Source organism: Platalea leucorodia, assembly GCF_965183815.1.
Source record: "Platalea leucorodia genome assembly, chromosome: 6".
Taxonomy (NCBI): Eukaryota; Metazoa; Chordata; class Aves; order Pelecaniformes; family Threskiornithidae; genus Platalea; species Platalea leucorodia.
Genome location: NC_138828.1, coordinates 7,033,925 through 7,049,812, shown reverse-complemented (window position 1 = coordinate 7,049,812; position 15,888 = coordinate 7,033,925). Strand labels below are relative to the sequence as shown.

Below are 15,888 nucleotides of genomic sequence, written 5' to 3'. Positions count from 1 at the left end.
TTGTTTTCTCATTAGGTACATTGAAGAAAGCCCATCTCTGAGACGTATGACTATGATGAGGGAAAAGGGAAGGCGGCAGGCCATTAGAGGCCCAGCATTCATGTTCAACAACAGGGGCACGAGTCTGACGGCTGAAGAAGAGCGCTTTCTAGATGCAGCAGAGTATGGGAACATACCTGTGGTGCGCAAAATGCTGGAGGAGTCAAAAACACTGAATGTCAACTGTGTTGACTACATGGGCCAAAACGCCTTGCAGCTTGCTGTAGGGAATGAACATTTGGAAGTGACAGAACTTCTGTTAAAAAAAGAGAACTTGGCACGGATTGGAGATGCCCTGCTGCTCGCAATCAGCAAGGGCTACATTAGGATAGTGGAAGCAATTTTGAATCATCCTGGGTTTTCAGTAAATAAGCGACTGACTCTGAGCCCTTGTGAGCAGGAGCTCCAGGATGATGATTTTTATTCCTATGACGAAGATGGTACCCGCTTTTCTCCAGATATCACTCCCATAATTTTAGCTGCCCACTGCCAAAAATACGAAGTCGTGCACATGCTACTGATGAAAGGAGCAAGGATAGAAAGACCTCATGATTATTTCTGCAAATGTAATGACTGTACAGAGAAGCAAAAGCATGATTCTTTCAGTCACTCTAGGTCAAGAATAAATGCATACAAAGGACTGGCTAGTCCGGCTTATCTGTCCCTCTCCAGTGAAGATCCAGTACTCACTGCTCTAGAACTCAGCAATGAACTTGCCAAATTGGCCAACATTGAAAAAGAATTCAAGGTAATGGTGTTTTGGTGTTTCTCTCTGTTATTGTTTTAAAGTTGCTGCTACTTCATGATGTCCTTAGATGCTTGAAATTATTTCCTGTGTCTTTACTTTCTCAATTGCAAATGCTTTCATGATATTTACTGTCTCTTTTGTTCTTGATTTTGAGTTTTCAATACATAAGCCTTTAAAAAAGAATTTTTAACGAAAAGAAATTGCTTTTGCACCTACTGTGTATGGAGAAAATTGGAAAAAGGGACAGTGTGTATTCTGATAACCTTGCAGCAGACGGAAAACAATTTTGGTTGCTGTAGCAGACGAAGATCGTTTTTAGTTACAAACACTGAGTAGTGTAAGTGCAGAAAGCAGAAACATTATGCTTTTCTTGAGCATACTGCAGCATTGACCTTATTCCATCTTTTTTATTTATACTAATTTTGAATGGTGTCTCTAAATTGTTAAGAATACAGAAAATGTTTTTTTTGATGCACCTTTTAGAAATGTCACTTGTTCAAAACCATCTGTTAGACTGATTACAGATGTAGGTTCTGTTATCTGTTTTTGAGCTCTGTCTGGTTTAGAAAAGTCAGTGCCCTGACTTTTCTATGTATTTCAGCTTCTCTGTCAGCAATTAATGACTTGTTAACTGTTGCCCAGAGCTTTTTTTTTTAATGATTTTGCAGTTCTGTTGAATACCTTGAAAAGTACAGTAACACCCACCTTCCCCCTTCCCCGCTGCCAAACCCCACAAAAAAAAGTCAAACCGCAGTAGACTGCACGTAATAAGAAAAGCTAAGCTTGGGGAATGACAGATTGTTCTCAGTGAGTAGTGATATTAACAGCATTGTATCTCGTTTTAGCAAAAAATTTAATGGGGTTCTGCAAGGTTGGTGTTGGGTGCCGCTTGTTTGTTTAGTATCTTCATAAATGATCTGAGAGAGGCAAAAGATGCATTAACCTTTTCAAACAACAGTAAGCATTGCTAACACTGTGGAGTACTCAGAAGAAATATTCAACAACCTGGAGAAATATAGGCAGAAATTAATGAAGTGAACTTTACCAAGAGGAAGAAACAATTTTAGACTCCTGAGAAAGAATGGCTCCAGATATAGCTGAGTGAGTAAAAATATAATTTAAAAATTAGGTTTCAGTGCTGAGAAGGATTCATGTATTATACCATGCACTAATAAAGTGTAAACGTCAGCTTAAACCTTTCCTCTTCTTCCTTTGCTGAAGGAACCGTCATACTATGCTGCGTATTGTGTAATTTGGCAAATGGATTGAGTACTTCCTTAATGTATTTATTCAGGAGTATAGGAAAAATGTCAGATTTTTCTTTTTTCTCTGCTGAAAAAGTACTGAACTGGGAAGGCTCTTTGTGAACATAAAATTGAAGAATTAGAGAATTTTATCATATGCACAGAGCCTGTTGGCTTGTGTGTTTCACACAATGAATTCCAGTTATGTGCCTCATTTAGAGACCATTATAGAAGGTTAAATCTCGGATATGTATAACTCAGTCCTATTTATCATTGATTCCTTTTCAACTAGGCCAACAACCTGAGAGCCACAGGGTCTCCAGAATCGTGTGCCCAAGACAGAGATTGTGGGTTCTCTGAATAACACTTTGGTGGTTGTGGATACAAACCTTCCCCCCCCCCCCCCTTTTTTTTTTATCCTACAGTTTCTTTAAGAGAACTTTTCTTCTGGGTGGGCACCTCAGAAACTCTACCTACCATCCCTTTCTTTGTGATACTGCATACAAATTTTGTTATTATACCTGTGTTCAGAAACACTGGTGGGCTTGGGGACTCAATTTAAGTGTTATGCAGCTCCCTAGGAACCCAAAATACAATCTCTGCCACTAAAAGCTAAATTAAGCAAGCTGTATCATGTTTTTGTAAGGGGAGGATGTAGATGATTAGAACTGAATAGAAAAAAGTCAGTAAAAATAAAAACTCATGGGAAGCTCCCATATCATAGGTACCATGAACACAAATTTCGTCAGAAAATAAATAGCTTGAAATTTTGGAGGAGAAAAAGCAATGTTTTTTGGCTAGACTTCTTATTTCAAACCAGAAATTTAAAAAATTGCTTCAGCTTTTAAAATATTAAATTGTCACAGAATAAAATATTCTGGTTTTCAATTTTTTTTTTCCTCTTTTTCTCAACTGTTTAGCTTCATTGGTATTTTGGGATGCCTAAGAACCCAAGAAATCCACTATTTTCAGACTTCACTGTTTTTGGATAGCACTTACATGGCTGCTAACCTTGCCAAGTGTATAAAGTAATGCAGTTTTGGCACCTACAATAGAAATTGTTCCTGGCTCCTTGCTAGCATGGAAGTTCCAGCTTCTCATCGAAAGTAAAACATTCCAGTGAAATAATTACTTTCTTCATTGACGTCACATCTATCTCTTTTCTTTCTGATTCTTATGCATCTCAGGACATTCTTCTTGTTTCTACCAAGCCTGGTAGGAGAGTCACTTGTTTTCCTCTGGCATCGATGGTTGGCTGCCCTTCCTGGGGAGAAGGGGCAGTGGAAAAGGGAGGGAGGGAAAGAAGGAAGGAGGAGGAAAAAGAAGAGGCAAGGAATTTTTTAGCATCGCCATTAAACCAAGTCCAGGTAGGGCTAAAATTGCATGGCTGATAAGAAGAGTGTGTGTTCCACTGGGGCTGTGGGCAGGTATGATGGGGCTGCTCGTGGCACAGATGTAATACAAGATGCTGCACTGAGAGCTGCAGAGGTAGATCGAGGAGAAAGCAAGCAGTGCTTCTGTCTTACAGAAGCCCATTGTGAGAGCTTGCCACGTTTCATGTAAGTCCCATTTGTCACTGTCTATTCAGTGCTTTCTTTTCTATAGGTATGTCATCTGAATGTGTTTTGCTAATAACTGTGGGCTTTGTCATGTCCCAGAGGAGAAGGTTTCTAGTCTGACATTGGCACTCCCTATGAGGCAGAATGACTGATAGACTTCTGGTGCACTCTCCTGTAGGATCTTCCCTGGAAATGCCTAAGTATTCCAATTGAATTCAATCTATAGCACAACACTGAGCAGAATTGTTTCAGGGTAAAGAAAAATGGATAAAATAATTCATCTCCCACAGAAAATGGACAAGTCAGTTTAAAGGCACTTTTGATGATATTAATGATTTATTCATAGTATCTATAGTACATAAAGGCCAGTAACATTTCCTGTGTACGCTTGCAGCAATGCACTTCCTGGATGTGGAGCACTCGTACAGAAAATACTTTTCTAGGTGGTTTTCTCACAGAGAAAGAATATAGGGTGAACCTGTTTAAAGATGCCTGAGGGCAAAGCTTTCTAGTAAATGCTTGCTAAATTGAACCTTACATGGATTTTGCATATGCAAAATCCAGTCTGCCTCTATCACTTCTGATTTACACTAATAAATTCTGATGTTCACGTGCAAACCAGAGTTTGCACAAGAAATGTGGGAAGGTGGCTTAGCACATTCATTCATGACAGTCAGTTCTCTGTGAATATTAAAAAAAACTTATTAGTTACACAGATTTAAATTTTTTTTATTTTCCCTTCAGAAGGAAGGAGAAAAGATTCAAAGAAACCAGTGAACCCTCATTTTTCCTGGAAGGTACAAGACATGTAGCCAAAATTAAGTACTGAAAATGGGTAAAAATAGATGGGGAAACTGGAGCCCTAAAGATCATTTCACTCTACTTCTTCTGTCCTCAATCTCCCTTACTTCTTATTCCTTTGTAAAATCCATCTTCCAAGCTCCCGGTGCTCCTTTTGCTGTTCTTCATCTATTTTATTGTAGTTTCTTCTTGACACTGTTACCCCTTTTTGTTTTTTGCATCCACTTGTCTTCTTCCCCTGTTTTCTTCTATTCAGTTCCCTCTTTGTATTTCCTTTTTTTCTTGTCTTGCTTCTAAATGCTTGCCTAATGTTTTTTTTACTCTTCATCTTCCTCCCTCTAGGTTCTTTATTGCATTTTCTAATCCTGGTAAAGCATGACTGGCTTGTCAGAACATGCTGGTGACTCCTCTTTAGGTCTTGAAACAAATTAAGGGAACAGCAGAGATTATCAGTGCCTGGCTGTCAGAGCAGCAAGATGTCATTTTAGTGGCCTATACATCATCCCTGGCCACATCATCCCTGTGGCCAGGGCAGGAACTACAGTATTTCTGTTACATTCCTTGGTGATCCTCGTCCCCATTCCAGGGGTTGACAGCAGGATTTCAGATGAAGTCAGAAATTTCAGTTTGTTTTATCTGAGTCAAGACTACTTCCAAATCGTAAAAAAAAAAACCCCTTCACTCTTTCATACCTACTGCTATCACACCAAATTTCAGTCTCTTAAAGCAGCTGATTAGATTGTCTCCTGTCACGTTTTTAGGGGTGTTTTATATGTAGTAGAGATAATTAGAAAGAAAGTCACATTGTTGGTGAAGTTCTGTGTCTAAGATGCAAAACCAGAATTCTGCTTTACTCTGGTCGTCTTCACCAATTTTGATGTTTGTAAGGGCTTTTATAACCAATGCGCCTGCTCAGAAAGTGTTTTCAAAGTGTATCAAATCTGCTGGTTCAATTCCTTTCTTTTGTTGAAAAGGACAAAACCTGTTAAATTAGAAGAAGTTATGGAGTGGCATTCTGCTGGCATCTGTCTTTATAAGTGGTTGGAGATCTCCGAGGTGTACTGCTTTGTACCTGATAGACCGGCTAGGGAAGCTCCGTCTGGAACTGTATCTTGTCTTAACGTAAAAAAAATGTTCATTTACCATAGTTGGAGAATCATATTTTCCAATCTCAGTAGCACCACAAAATACTTTGCAATACAAATATTCCCAATTTTTATGTTTCCTTGTTCTTCTGTTTTTAGCAGACCCTGGCCAATGCGGCTGCTTTGGGTTACTAAAGTTAATTGATATTTACCCTCCTCCCTGAGAACTTTTAAAACTGTTACTGCACAGTGATGGGAGAATTTCTAGCAGTCGGAACAGCTGATGGAACTTTCCTTTGGAGTCACCATAGAAAAAAACAGGACAAGGAGCTAAAAAGCCACATTATAGTAGTCTCTGTATACTAGCTAAATACTGTCCGGTGTAAGCAAGCTCAATTCTCCCAGTGGAAATTGTGCTAGCTGATATCGTGTCAGAATTTGGTCCTTCATAGCAAGGATCAAAGAGATTATAGTCCCGCCTTATATAGGATAAATCCGTGTTCCCAGTTTTGCTAAAAGCTCCTACTGAAACCAACGGAAGATGTGGACGTGCATCTAAAAGCGGAATCTGTCACTGTTCCAAGTACATTTACATAGTGTTATCTCAGCTGAACTAACAAAGAGTGTTCAAGCTTGATCTACATTTAGGTGCAACTTCTAAAAGGACAGGGCCCAGATCCATAGTCATTAGTGCAATTACGTGCTTGATTTGCATATACAGTTCCTGTAGTTATATATGCAAACTGACTATGTATGTGATCTCAAAACGGCCATTTAATACGTAGTGCTCAACGTAAATCTATGATTGCATATAATGCATGTGAACTGGCTATGCATAGTCACAATCGGTGGTGCTTACAGGATTGTGGCTCTCATAATAGATACATACATTTGTTTGACTGCACGTAACTGCTCAGTATAAATTTTCTTTGGAATAGTTAAAAACCTTATGGGTGAAATCAGCTGAAGATTTTTGTTCATATGCTTCATTCTTTGCACACAGATCGATATGTTCTTTGTAAAAATTCTAGGTGAACTCACAAGGTAGTCTTTAATGTTGTGAGTGAGAACAGAATACGCAGAGTTGGGCAGGCTGAGATCCAACCGTTCATGTGTGCCAGAGTCCTCCGAAACTGCTCATGTGACACAGCTCTGCAATTCCAGTCATCCTTCAGTTGTCCATTATGTACTGGAGTCAGCTCTGGTATCTGTGAAATGCAGAATACAGGCAATATTTTTGATGTTACAAAGATGTCTGTGTAACCATTAATATATATATATATATTTTTAAGAGAGGGATCATTTAAGATGATACAGCTAGTAAAACCAGCTGAGTTAGGTTGTGAATTAATTGAAGAAGCAGTTTGTTGATCAAGGAGTCCCTGTATTATGATGAAAAATAGGCCAAGAACCCCACTGTATAAGCAGGTCTATTGGTGCCTTACTCTGTTCAGTGTTCCCCTGAAGAGCAGCTTCACGTTAATGAATTGGCATCTTGCACAGTATGTAGCAGGGCTTTTCAAACATGGGTGCTTCTCACGGGGAGTTCTCGTAGCCTTGTTTAGGACAGAGGAGAGACGAGTTATCTGGTGGCTTCGTTGGTATCTTCTCAAGAGTAAGCAGAGGTGTATGTGGATGACTGAAACCACAGATTCTGGTTTTTGCTATTTATACCACACCCTAGAGGTAAAAGATTGAGAATTGGGTCCCATGGTTACAATGTGGGTAATGTTTGTCTGTTTAATTCTGTAAAGGAATTAAATAGACTGAGATAAATTTGATTTGCTAATACATAAGCAAGTAAAGAGCTGGAGAGGGAAATCTGACAAGCTTTCCTAGAGTCAAAGCCTGAGTCAGATATTAACAATGCACATACTGGTTTTCAGTTCTTGTAATAGCATTTTTAAGTAATGTGGCCTGTATTTCATCCTTAAATTTGACAGAATAAAACTTAATCCATCATATCTTCAATCTTATCTGGCAATAAGCATAACTTTTTTTATAAACAAGAACTTTTATTATCAAAGAAATATGTAGCACTGTTAATTTTTCAGCAGAAATGTGGGTAACTTGTATAGTAGGCAAATAGTCCAGTCTGTCCTTCAAGAACCGTCAGGGCTATTCACAGAGTGGACGGGTGTATTTTTCAGGATGCCAGTTAGTACAGTGTGAGCTATGGGGGCAGGAGCTTTGCACCCTCAGTCAGGAGCTCTGACAGGCTTGGGGGGATGAGTCTCCACTCACGAGAGAACAGCGAAATGAAACAATCTGTAGTCTACTGAAGTAGCAGTCTTCATGTGATACTACTGCACTCGCAATTTGTCCCCCTTTTGCCAAAGTAAGGTGATTTTATGCCGCTTTGCCATTTGTAGGCAACATTTCACAATTCTAACGGCCAGTGAAAATGTATTCTTGCTTAGTTTGTACTAATTGAGAAAACCAGGTTAATTGATCTTTTAAACTGTGCTCATGACTATAGCAGAAACTTTCTTGAATGTTTACATTTTATGAACCTGATGCTAAGCTGTACTTGGGTACTTGCATGTGTGTGAGACTTGGTTATAGCTTAAACACAAGGAAACAAAATTAGATTTTCCTGACTTTTATATTGGAAGCTGTTAGAGAAGTAACTTCTTAGTAATGTAACTTTTGATACTACATTTCTGTGTTATTTTAAGGAAAAAGAGAATAGTTAAATGGTGAAGAAAATGGAGTGAGCCTTTAGCAAGAGTAACTATTGTTATTTCCTAACTATTAGAAGTCCACTATTTCTCCTTCTCTTTCTTCACAGTTAGCAAAGGAATGAGAAAAGGCATTGTAAATGGAGCCACTCCCTGCAACTGGACAGCCCATGTTCATTCATGCAAGGACAAAATTTGGGTTGCGTTATGTCATAAAACACTTGAATACAAAACCATCTAAACTAAACTTTATTAAACCTTAATGAGATGTCACTTTTCAGCACAGGATAGATAGAAATAATACTGAAACAAAGACTTCCTTTTGCCTTGTGAAGTTACAAGTCCCTGCAAATTCAGGTGAGAAAGAATGTAGTTTCTCTTTTAGCTATATGGTACTATTACTGAAGTCAGTGAAGTTAGTGTATCCTCCCATGTGCTGCAAATAGCGCATTTACAGCTACTTTAGTGTTAAAAAAAAATTGTTTACCAGTCTTATTCCTGTTGAAATTATCTGATGATTATCATGGTTTTTGTTCAGCCATCTCAGTAAATGCCTTTCTTTAGCTGTAGTGAAATGTGTAAGGAACTCCTGCTTGAAATTGGAAATCTAAGGGAGAGTGTTCAAGTTCTTAGAGATACATAATCTGTTGTGAAAACAACTTAATACAAACAGTGTTAAGAACATAGGACTTGAGTAGACTGAAGGCAAGGTGTTGTTTTTGGCTTTACTAGGGTTGTCTTTAGTCTCTACTTTGTCTTCACTGAAGAAAATCCCCATCTTCTTTTTACATTATCTTACTTCTTTGTGCTTTGCTTAATATCCTTTACAAGCCTGACTTCTAGCAGTTTATACTTATAGTTCTTGGCCTCTATGATGAAACTTTCTCTCTTGACTAGACTGTCAAGAAAGACTGTTCCCCTTTGCCTTTAAGACTGCTGTTCTAGCCACCATTCTGAAGTCTTCCTCTGCAAGGTTTTTATCTTTGTAGGGTCTGATGTCTAATCACTTTCACATCTTTGACTTAAAAGCCTTCTCTACATTCAGACCTCCATGCTTATGTTTCACTCCCTTGACTAGCTTTCTTACCAGACTTTGCCTTTTTAAGGTCCTAAATCTTAGTTATACATATGCTTGCTTATCCTTTCACTGAATTTAATTACGCATCCTAGTATTATTTTTATAATTGGCTCTTCTGTATTCTTCTCCTTGGTTACCAAAAACAAATCTAAAATAGCCTTACGTCCTGTTAGTTCACTGACAACTGAATTAATTTGTCATCTATGACCAGAGGAAATAACTGGGTGCTGCTTAGGTCTGATTAGGACTGGTTGTTTCCAAGTCTGTGTCTGGGATGTTAGTCTTCCATAATAACACAATTCCTAGTTGTATTTGTTTGTCTCCAGTAATGTTTCATTTTGATTCATATCTGAATCTGCCCTATGGGATTGATAGCTGATTCCTGCAATTATCCTATGCAGCCTCTTTTCCCATCTTTTCCCAAAATAATTTGAAACTACTGAGAGCACGTTAGTTTCTCTATCCTATTTTATAGATGCTAAGTTAAGAATTTAACAAAACTAACAGTACAAGGAGGGAAAAGTTAGTTAGGCAACGGGGAAATAGGGAGGGTTTCAGGAAAAGAAAAAAAAGAGATTAAATGAGAAAATTATGAGGGCAGAAGCAGTAAGGAAGCATTTTTGAGAAGGCAGGAACCACAAAGGAAAAATCTGTACCCCCCAAAAGTGATTTTAAAAAAGGCAGTGTCTGAAAATGAACAGTAAGCACAGACAAATAGAGAGACAGAGGGCTCAGGCTAGCCTTTTGATGGCCTAGTGGGGGAAAAACATGAAGAAAAACTGTGGAGTAATTGAAAAAGGTGGCTATGCTGTTTTCAGTTGGGCACTGAAACACTTGATACAAGGGAAAATTGACAGGTTCAGTCAAGTTTCCTCCTCCAACTATAGCCTCATGTGAGGAAATCAGAGGCTGCATCTCAGATAAAGAAGTCCTAGAAGTCTAGCTGAGAGGACATGCACACAGAAATGAAGACCAAGGTTTCTACTGAAGTAGAGATCAGATACGAGCTCATAGGTAATGTCACAGAGCTGGTGGAAGACACATACAAGCATAAACAAAAGTGCAAGCAAAGATTCACATGCGCATGCTTTACAAAGTTATCTTAAAATTTTGAAATGTAGCCACAAATGTTTTGTCAGAAGAGAAAGGAGATCGGATAGATGGAAATCTTTGCGATGTTGACATATATGAAGCAGCTGAGAAGTTTAAAGGTAGCACCTCAAAGATAGACATAAGCTTGCTTATAGGGATGCAGCAAAGAGTAAGGATGAAGAGTGTGAAACTTGTGAGCAGCATGCCAGACATAAGGTATGAACGCAGCAAAATGCAGTATCACTGCACCCTAGATAAAGTAGGTTAATAGCTGCACAGAAAAGATGACAGCACGCGGGTGTAAGTCAGGACCCAGTCCCAAAGTGTTGAAGGAGGCTGAGGAAAGATGGAAAGAGTAAGGACCAGCAAAAAGCATTTTTTTTTGTTCTGCATGACATAGTAAGATTTCACAGCTATAGTCAACAAGCTACAAGTCTGGAAATGGCCAATGATACTGTGCAAAATGGAAGTAGTGAGGGGGAAAAGAAGAAATGCTTTACTAAAAGATTAGATTCTGAAAAGAATCTGAATAGGAGGAGGGGGGAGTTGTTTTTTTTTTTAATAACTGAGAAAACAAATGTTTGCTTTATATAGTTTCAGAAGGTAACACAGGCAGAACTGTTGACTCCAGCAGTAACGGAAGGGAAAGCTGATGGAGCGGGAGCAAACAAGAGGAAGATTAAAGTAATAGGTGATTTTGGGAAGAGGAATGGTTTGTGACAGATGCAGGCAGGGAAGTGAAGGAGAGAGGGAGAGGAAGGGAAAGGTGGACAGAGCTCCCAAAGAAAAGGGTTGCGGTTTACACAAATGTCTCTGTAGTTCAGCTGTGTTGTCAGCGGAAAGGCTGTCTCTTAGAGAATTACGCAGGAGCCTAATATCTTTGATCCGTCCTTTGAAGAAGCCAGTTTGTGTTGCCTGTACAGGAAATTTGGAGTGTTTTGCCCACAGCACTGGTGTCCAGGTTCACGCCACAGTTATTCTGTGCAGTTACTTTGTAACCCACTGTACACATTGGTGGGTGTGAAGTGGTTCCAAGGATGAGTGGGAAGCAGGGAGGGGGGAAAGGAGGGAAATGAATAGGGTATACATCAGAGTAAAGAGTAAGCAGCCATCTTAGCAGTGCAGAAAGAGCAAAAATATATTCGTAGCCTGGGAGACAACCCTGTAAGAACTATTTCATTAATTGTCTGCAAAGTTTTTGCAAGGGTGAGGTTAGTATTTCAAGAGTTCTGGTCCTGGTTTGTTTGTGCAATTCTTATTTATCTGTTCAACTTCCCCTTGCTGCCCATCTGGGTTATTTTCATCACACTGTTCTGTAATGTTCCCATGCTCTGTTAAACAGCTGTCATCATCTTCTGTTCAAGTGGCTACCTTGTGTCAGAGAAGAAATGATTCCGCTATACAAGAGCTCTGTAATGTCTGATACACTCTTAACTTGACATACTGTGTAAAAGTCACACACTATTAATTTTTAGCAACTTGTACAGGTTCTTTTTTCCTTGCCATTGACTCTTAAGCATGTTCATCATGGGCCATTTTCTCTAACCCTTCTGTTTCAGAACGACTATCGCAAGCTGTCTATGCAGTGCAAGGATTTTGTGGTTGGTGTTCTTGATCTCTGCCGAGACTCAGAAGAAGTGGAGGCCATTCTGAACGGGGATTTGAATTCTGAGCCAGTTGAAGCGCAGAGACACAGAGCATCGCTGAGCCGTGTGAAGCTGGCCATTAAGTATGAAGTCAAAAAGGTAACTCCTCATAGCCAGTGCTTTCAGACAGTGTGATAGGAACGCAGTGTTGCCTCATTATTCCGCAGGTGTTATGAACCTGTGGTCAGATGCGTTACTGAGACATAGTGTCTATAATCAAGATTCTCACAAGGCAGAAGCTGGCAGAAGGGGGTTACAGTGGAGGAGTTTAGTTTAATCTACTTTCCCCAGCTGAGAATTGGCAGGAGATTTTAATGACATAAATCAGCTGTGCTAGCAAGGTTGTACACAGTTGGTCAGATCTTTCTCCTGATTAAGCCAAAAGAGATTACAGTGGAGCCAGATTTTCACTCAGTGAAAGTAAGGATGTGTCTTCCTGCCAGTCTGTGTGATAATATCTAATCCAAAGAGAAGGCTGTATTTGTTGGTTTCAACCAATGGAAAGAACTGCTTTGTTCATTATTTCTCTTTATTACCTTTGCTTTCTACCTTAAGTAACTTAATCAGGCAAGTAAATTCTGGGAAGTAAGTCTTGCAGCTTTCTACTAGTGCTCCTATCAACATGTAGGTCTTTTTTTTGGGGGGGGGGGGGGGAAGTCTTCCTTTTACTGCTTTGAAAAAGGAAAAGAGAATATCTAAGTTGTCATTAAGTATATTGGGTTTTTAATTTATCTTAAAATATGACAGTAAATCAAACAGCTCACCTGCAACTGTGTGGGTTGTAGTGAGAAATTCTGCATGGTTTACTGTGTGTGTTCCTTTAAAAAATATTGTAAAATTAAGTCCTGAAAAATGTATGGAATGTATTTGTGGCTAGTTAATCAGTTCATTTCAGTTCTTTATCTTTGCACCTGTATTTATTGGTGTTTTGTGAAGTGCAATGTGTTTTCAGTTGATGCCTCTCTCAAAGTAATTTTTAATGAACAGTTATTTTGTGAATGAATGTTATGTGTTTGAAAAACAGCTGTTTCACACATTTGACGGAATGCATATCCATTTATCATAGCAGTTTTCAATATATAGCTATGTTGTTTGTTTCAAGATCCTACTACCCTAGCACAGAAAATAGTTAATACTGTGTCCTGCTGTGAGAGGACTCAAGAAATACAGCAATGCCTTTGTATTATTTACAGCTACCTATTTACATGGTTAGCATCATTTCCATTCTCAACAGCCATTATAATTTCATCATCTCTGCAAGAAGTCTTGTGTCTTTCAGAATAAATAACACTTTATTCTGTGGCCACCTGTTGAGCCAATCTGCCATATAAAATGAATTGTAAGCAATCTGCCAGAACAACTGGGAAATGTTGGTGTTTATTGTGTCCTCAAAAGATGGTTAACAAGAATTGTAAACACAGATCCCAAACAGCAAATTGTTGTTTCCTATATAGAATTGGTCTACAGCAGATAAATGCATATTAAGTTGCAAAATTTAAGGTAAATATATACAAGTATTAAATTAATTAAAAAGAATGGAACAAGGAAAGAATCAAAGTACGTAAGCATGTTATCATATCTAAATAATACATGAATTCTTCATGCTGTTGCATATTAATGTTACCAAACCTTTGCTGAGACTTGTGTCTCAGCTTTCTTGCTGAAGACTCTGGTTTTCTTCTAAGAGGTCATTGTCACTGATTAAATTCATTGCTGAGCAAAGGGCCGCACAGGTCTATTAAGAATAACAAAAACCTATGTAGTACAAAAAAAGATGGTTCGATGTAGCAAACTTGTTCTCTTCTCTTGCAAGAAATTAATTATTTGTAGATAAACTCAAGGTTTTTACTCCAATTCATGACAAATACAGTTCAGAACCTACAAGACTAATCACCTTGGTGGGAGGAAACAAATAGATGGTGCAGAGTTGTTACCGTATTCATACATGTGCTGTTCCCTGTAAATGGCCATTACAGAGGGCATGACAAGGATCGAGCCAGGAAATGTCTCTGCCACGGTGGTCCTTTGATGCTGGCCTTGGCTCCATTACAACTGTGGCAGATTAATGCGATATTCTGACTGTAGAACAAATTCAGATGTGAGAACTCCACACGGGATGCTTTCAACCCTATAACTGTAGGAAGAAGACAAGGATGTGGCTTATGGTTCTTAGCTTTCAGTATTTCTAGCTGCGCTTCTGGGTCAGCTACCTTAAGATCTGTTCACTGTTGCAAGACAGTCAGCACAGCCAAACAGAGCTGCAGGTCCATGAAATGGTTAATGAGCTGTATGCCCTTTTCAGAGGGAGAAGAGACAGGAAAAAGCATATGACAAGTGAGCAAACGTGCTCAGAAGTTCGCTGCAAGGGTAATGGAGTCTGTAATTCTATTAGTCGTGAGACTTGTGCTTAATACCCTAGGCACTGCATTGAAGTGTAGCCCATCTTGTAAACAGGGTATGATTTTGAAGCTAAGGTTCAGACTGAAAGTGTAGCCCCAATAGTGAGGGACTAAGGGAATTAAAACACCAAGAAAAACTAGTTAGAACAAGTGGTCTTGCTCTGTATGCTGAATTGCTGCTGCAGTAGTGCTTTTAGTATATTTTTGTATCTTAACTCTGTCTTTAGATTGCCAGCAAAATTTCAGAGAAGCTGCTGACAGTGGGCCAAGTTCTGCAGTTCTTGCTGAGATAAAAATCAGAGCTGAATTTCCAAGTGAAATCAGTAAGAGTTTGAGTAAAGTCACAGGATTTAATTTTCAAACACTGAAGTTTTGAATTGATGGATAAGAAAGAAGATTCAAAATTCTCTTTGTGTGTTGTGTGTTTGTGTATCAGAGTGTGCCAGGATCTGTTCCTGCTATGTCTAAACTCGGTCATTAGGATGTTAGGAATAAATAACATTATAATCACTCTTAGTCATACAGAAAAATATTTACATGGTGAAGGCTTAGTTCATGGTCATGAAACTGAATGCATCTGAACTGTTACGGTCAATTATGCCCAGAAAAGCAGCTATATTAAAATTGGGATTTTTTTTTTTTTTAGTGACCGGATACTGTCCTCATGCATCTCTGTTGTTCACTGGGGTTTGGACTGGATTCTAAAATATTAGATAAATGTGATAATAAGATCAACATGTAATGGAAAGTAAGAAACTGCATGGAAAGTAGGATGAGAGAAGAGAAATGCAGAAGGAACAGGGTTGTAAGGTGATGTCATTGACGCGTGAAATATGATGTGAATCTGCTGTCCTCGGAGGAGATGAAGCTAGGGGGGAGAGAGATATACAGGGTGGCGGGGGTAGAAGAGGTTGCAGTTGCTGAACAGAAAAAACAACAAAATCGTAAATTCAAATATTTCAGCAGAGCTGGAGAGAAGGATGAATTTCAGAGCTTTTATGGATGGGAGAAGTGACAGGAGTTGCTCTGAGGGCTTGGAATGGTGCATGTTGTGCAGTTGCCAACAGTTAAATAAGTTGCTAAGATCTTCTCGAGAGCCCTTAGACTTACTGCCAGAGAAGAACTTGCCATAACCATTGGCATCTTATTCACTAACTCCTCCCTTTTCTGGGGAAAATTATAGCACAGGCAGATCTCCTCTTAGCGTCGGATCAAAATGTTGATAGACCAGGAGGAATAAACCAGCACACAGCTCTGGGTGAGATGCAAGAGGGGCCCGTGGGCTGACTGGTAGCCCCAGGTGAGCTCCCTTAATGCTCCTTTGCTGTTTCTTCCCATTCCCTCTGGTAACAGGAGGAATGATGTGGGTGTTTCCTCTCTCTCCTCTTCCCTACAGTTTTAAGCCTGCTTTTTAAAAATGTCTTTGTAATTTGAAATAATTATGTACTTTCCTGTCTTTGGCCACAGTTAGTCTGCTGTGGGATTTGTCCCTTGGTGTCCTGAGTTGAGAATGAAA

General features: G+C 39.1%; 1 protein-coding gene across 7 annotated transcripts in view; it reads left to right on the top strand.

The window, feature by feature from the left end:
- The window catches only part of TRPC3 (transient receptor potential cation channel subfamily C member 3), a gene marked incomplete at its 3' end in the record, with an annotated part of 62,385 nt that overhangs the window by 27,008 nt on the left and 19,489 nt on the right, over positions 1–15,888 (top strand). For all 7 annotated transcript variants that reach the window (XM_082316123.1, XM_082316121.1, XM_082316120.1 and 4 more), the window contains 2 exons: positions 16–787; positions 11,887–12,072. In XM_082316123.1, the coding sequence (XP_082172249.1) occupies positions 47–787; positions 11,887–12,072 (927 nt within the window). In that variant the 5' untranslated portion in view covers positions 16–46. The remainder of the gene's footprint in view (positions 1–15; positions 788–11,886; positions 12,073–15,888) is intronic.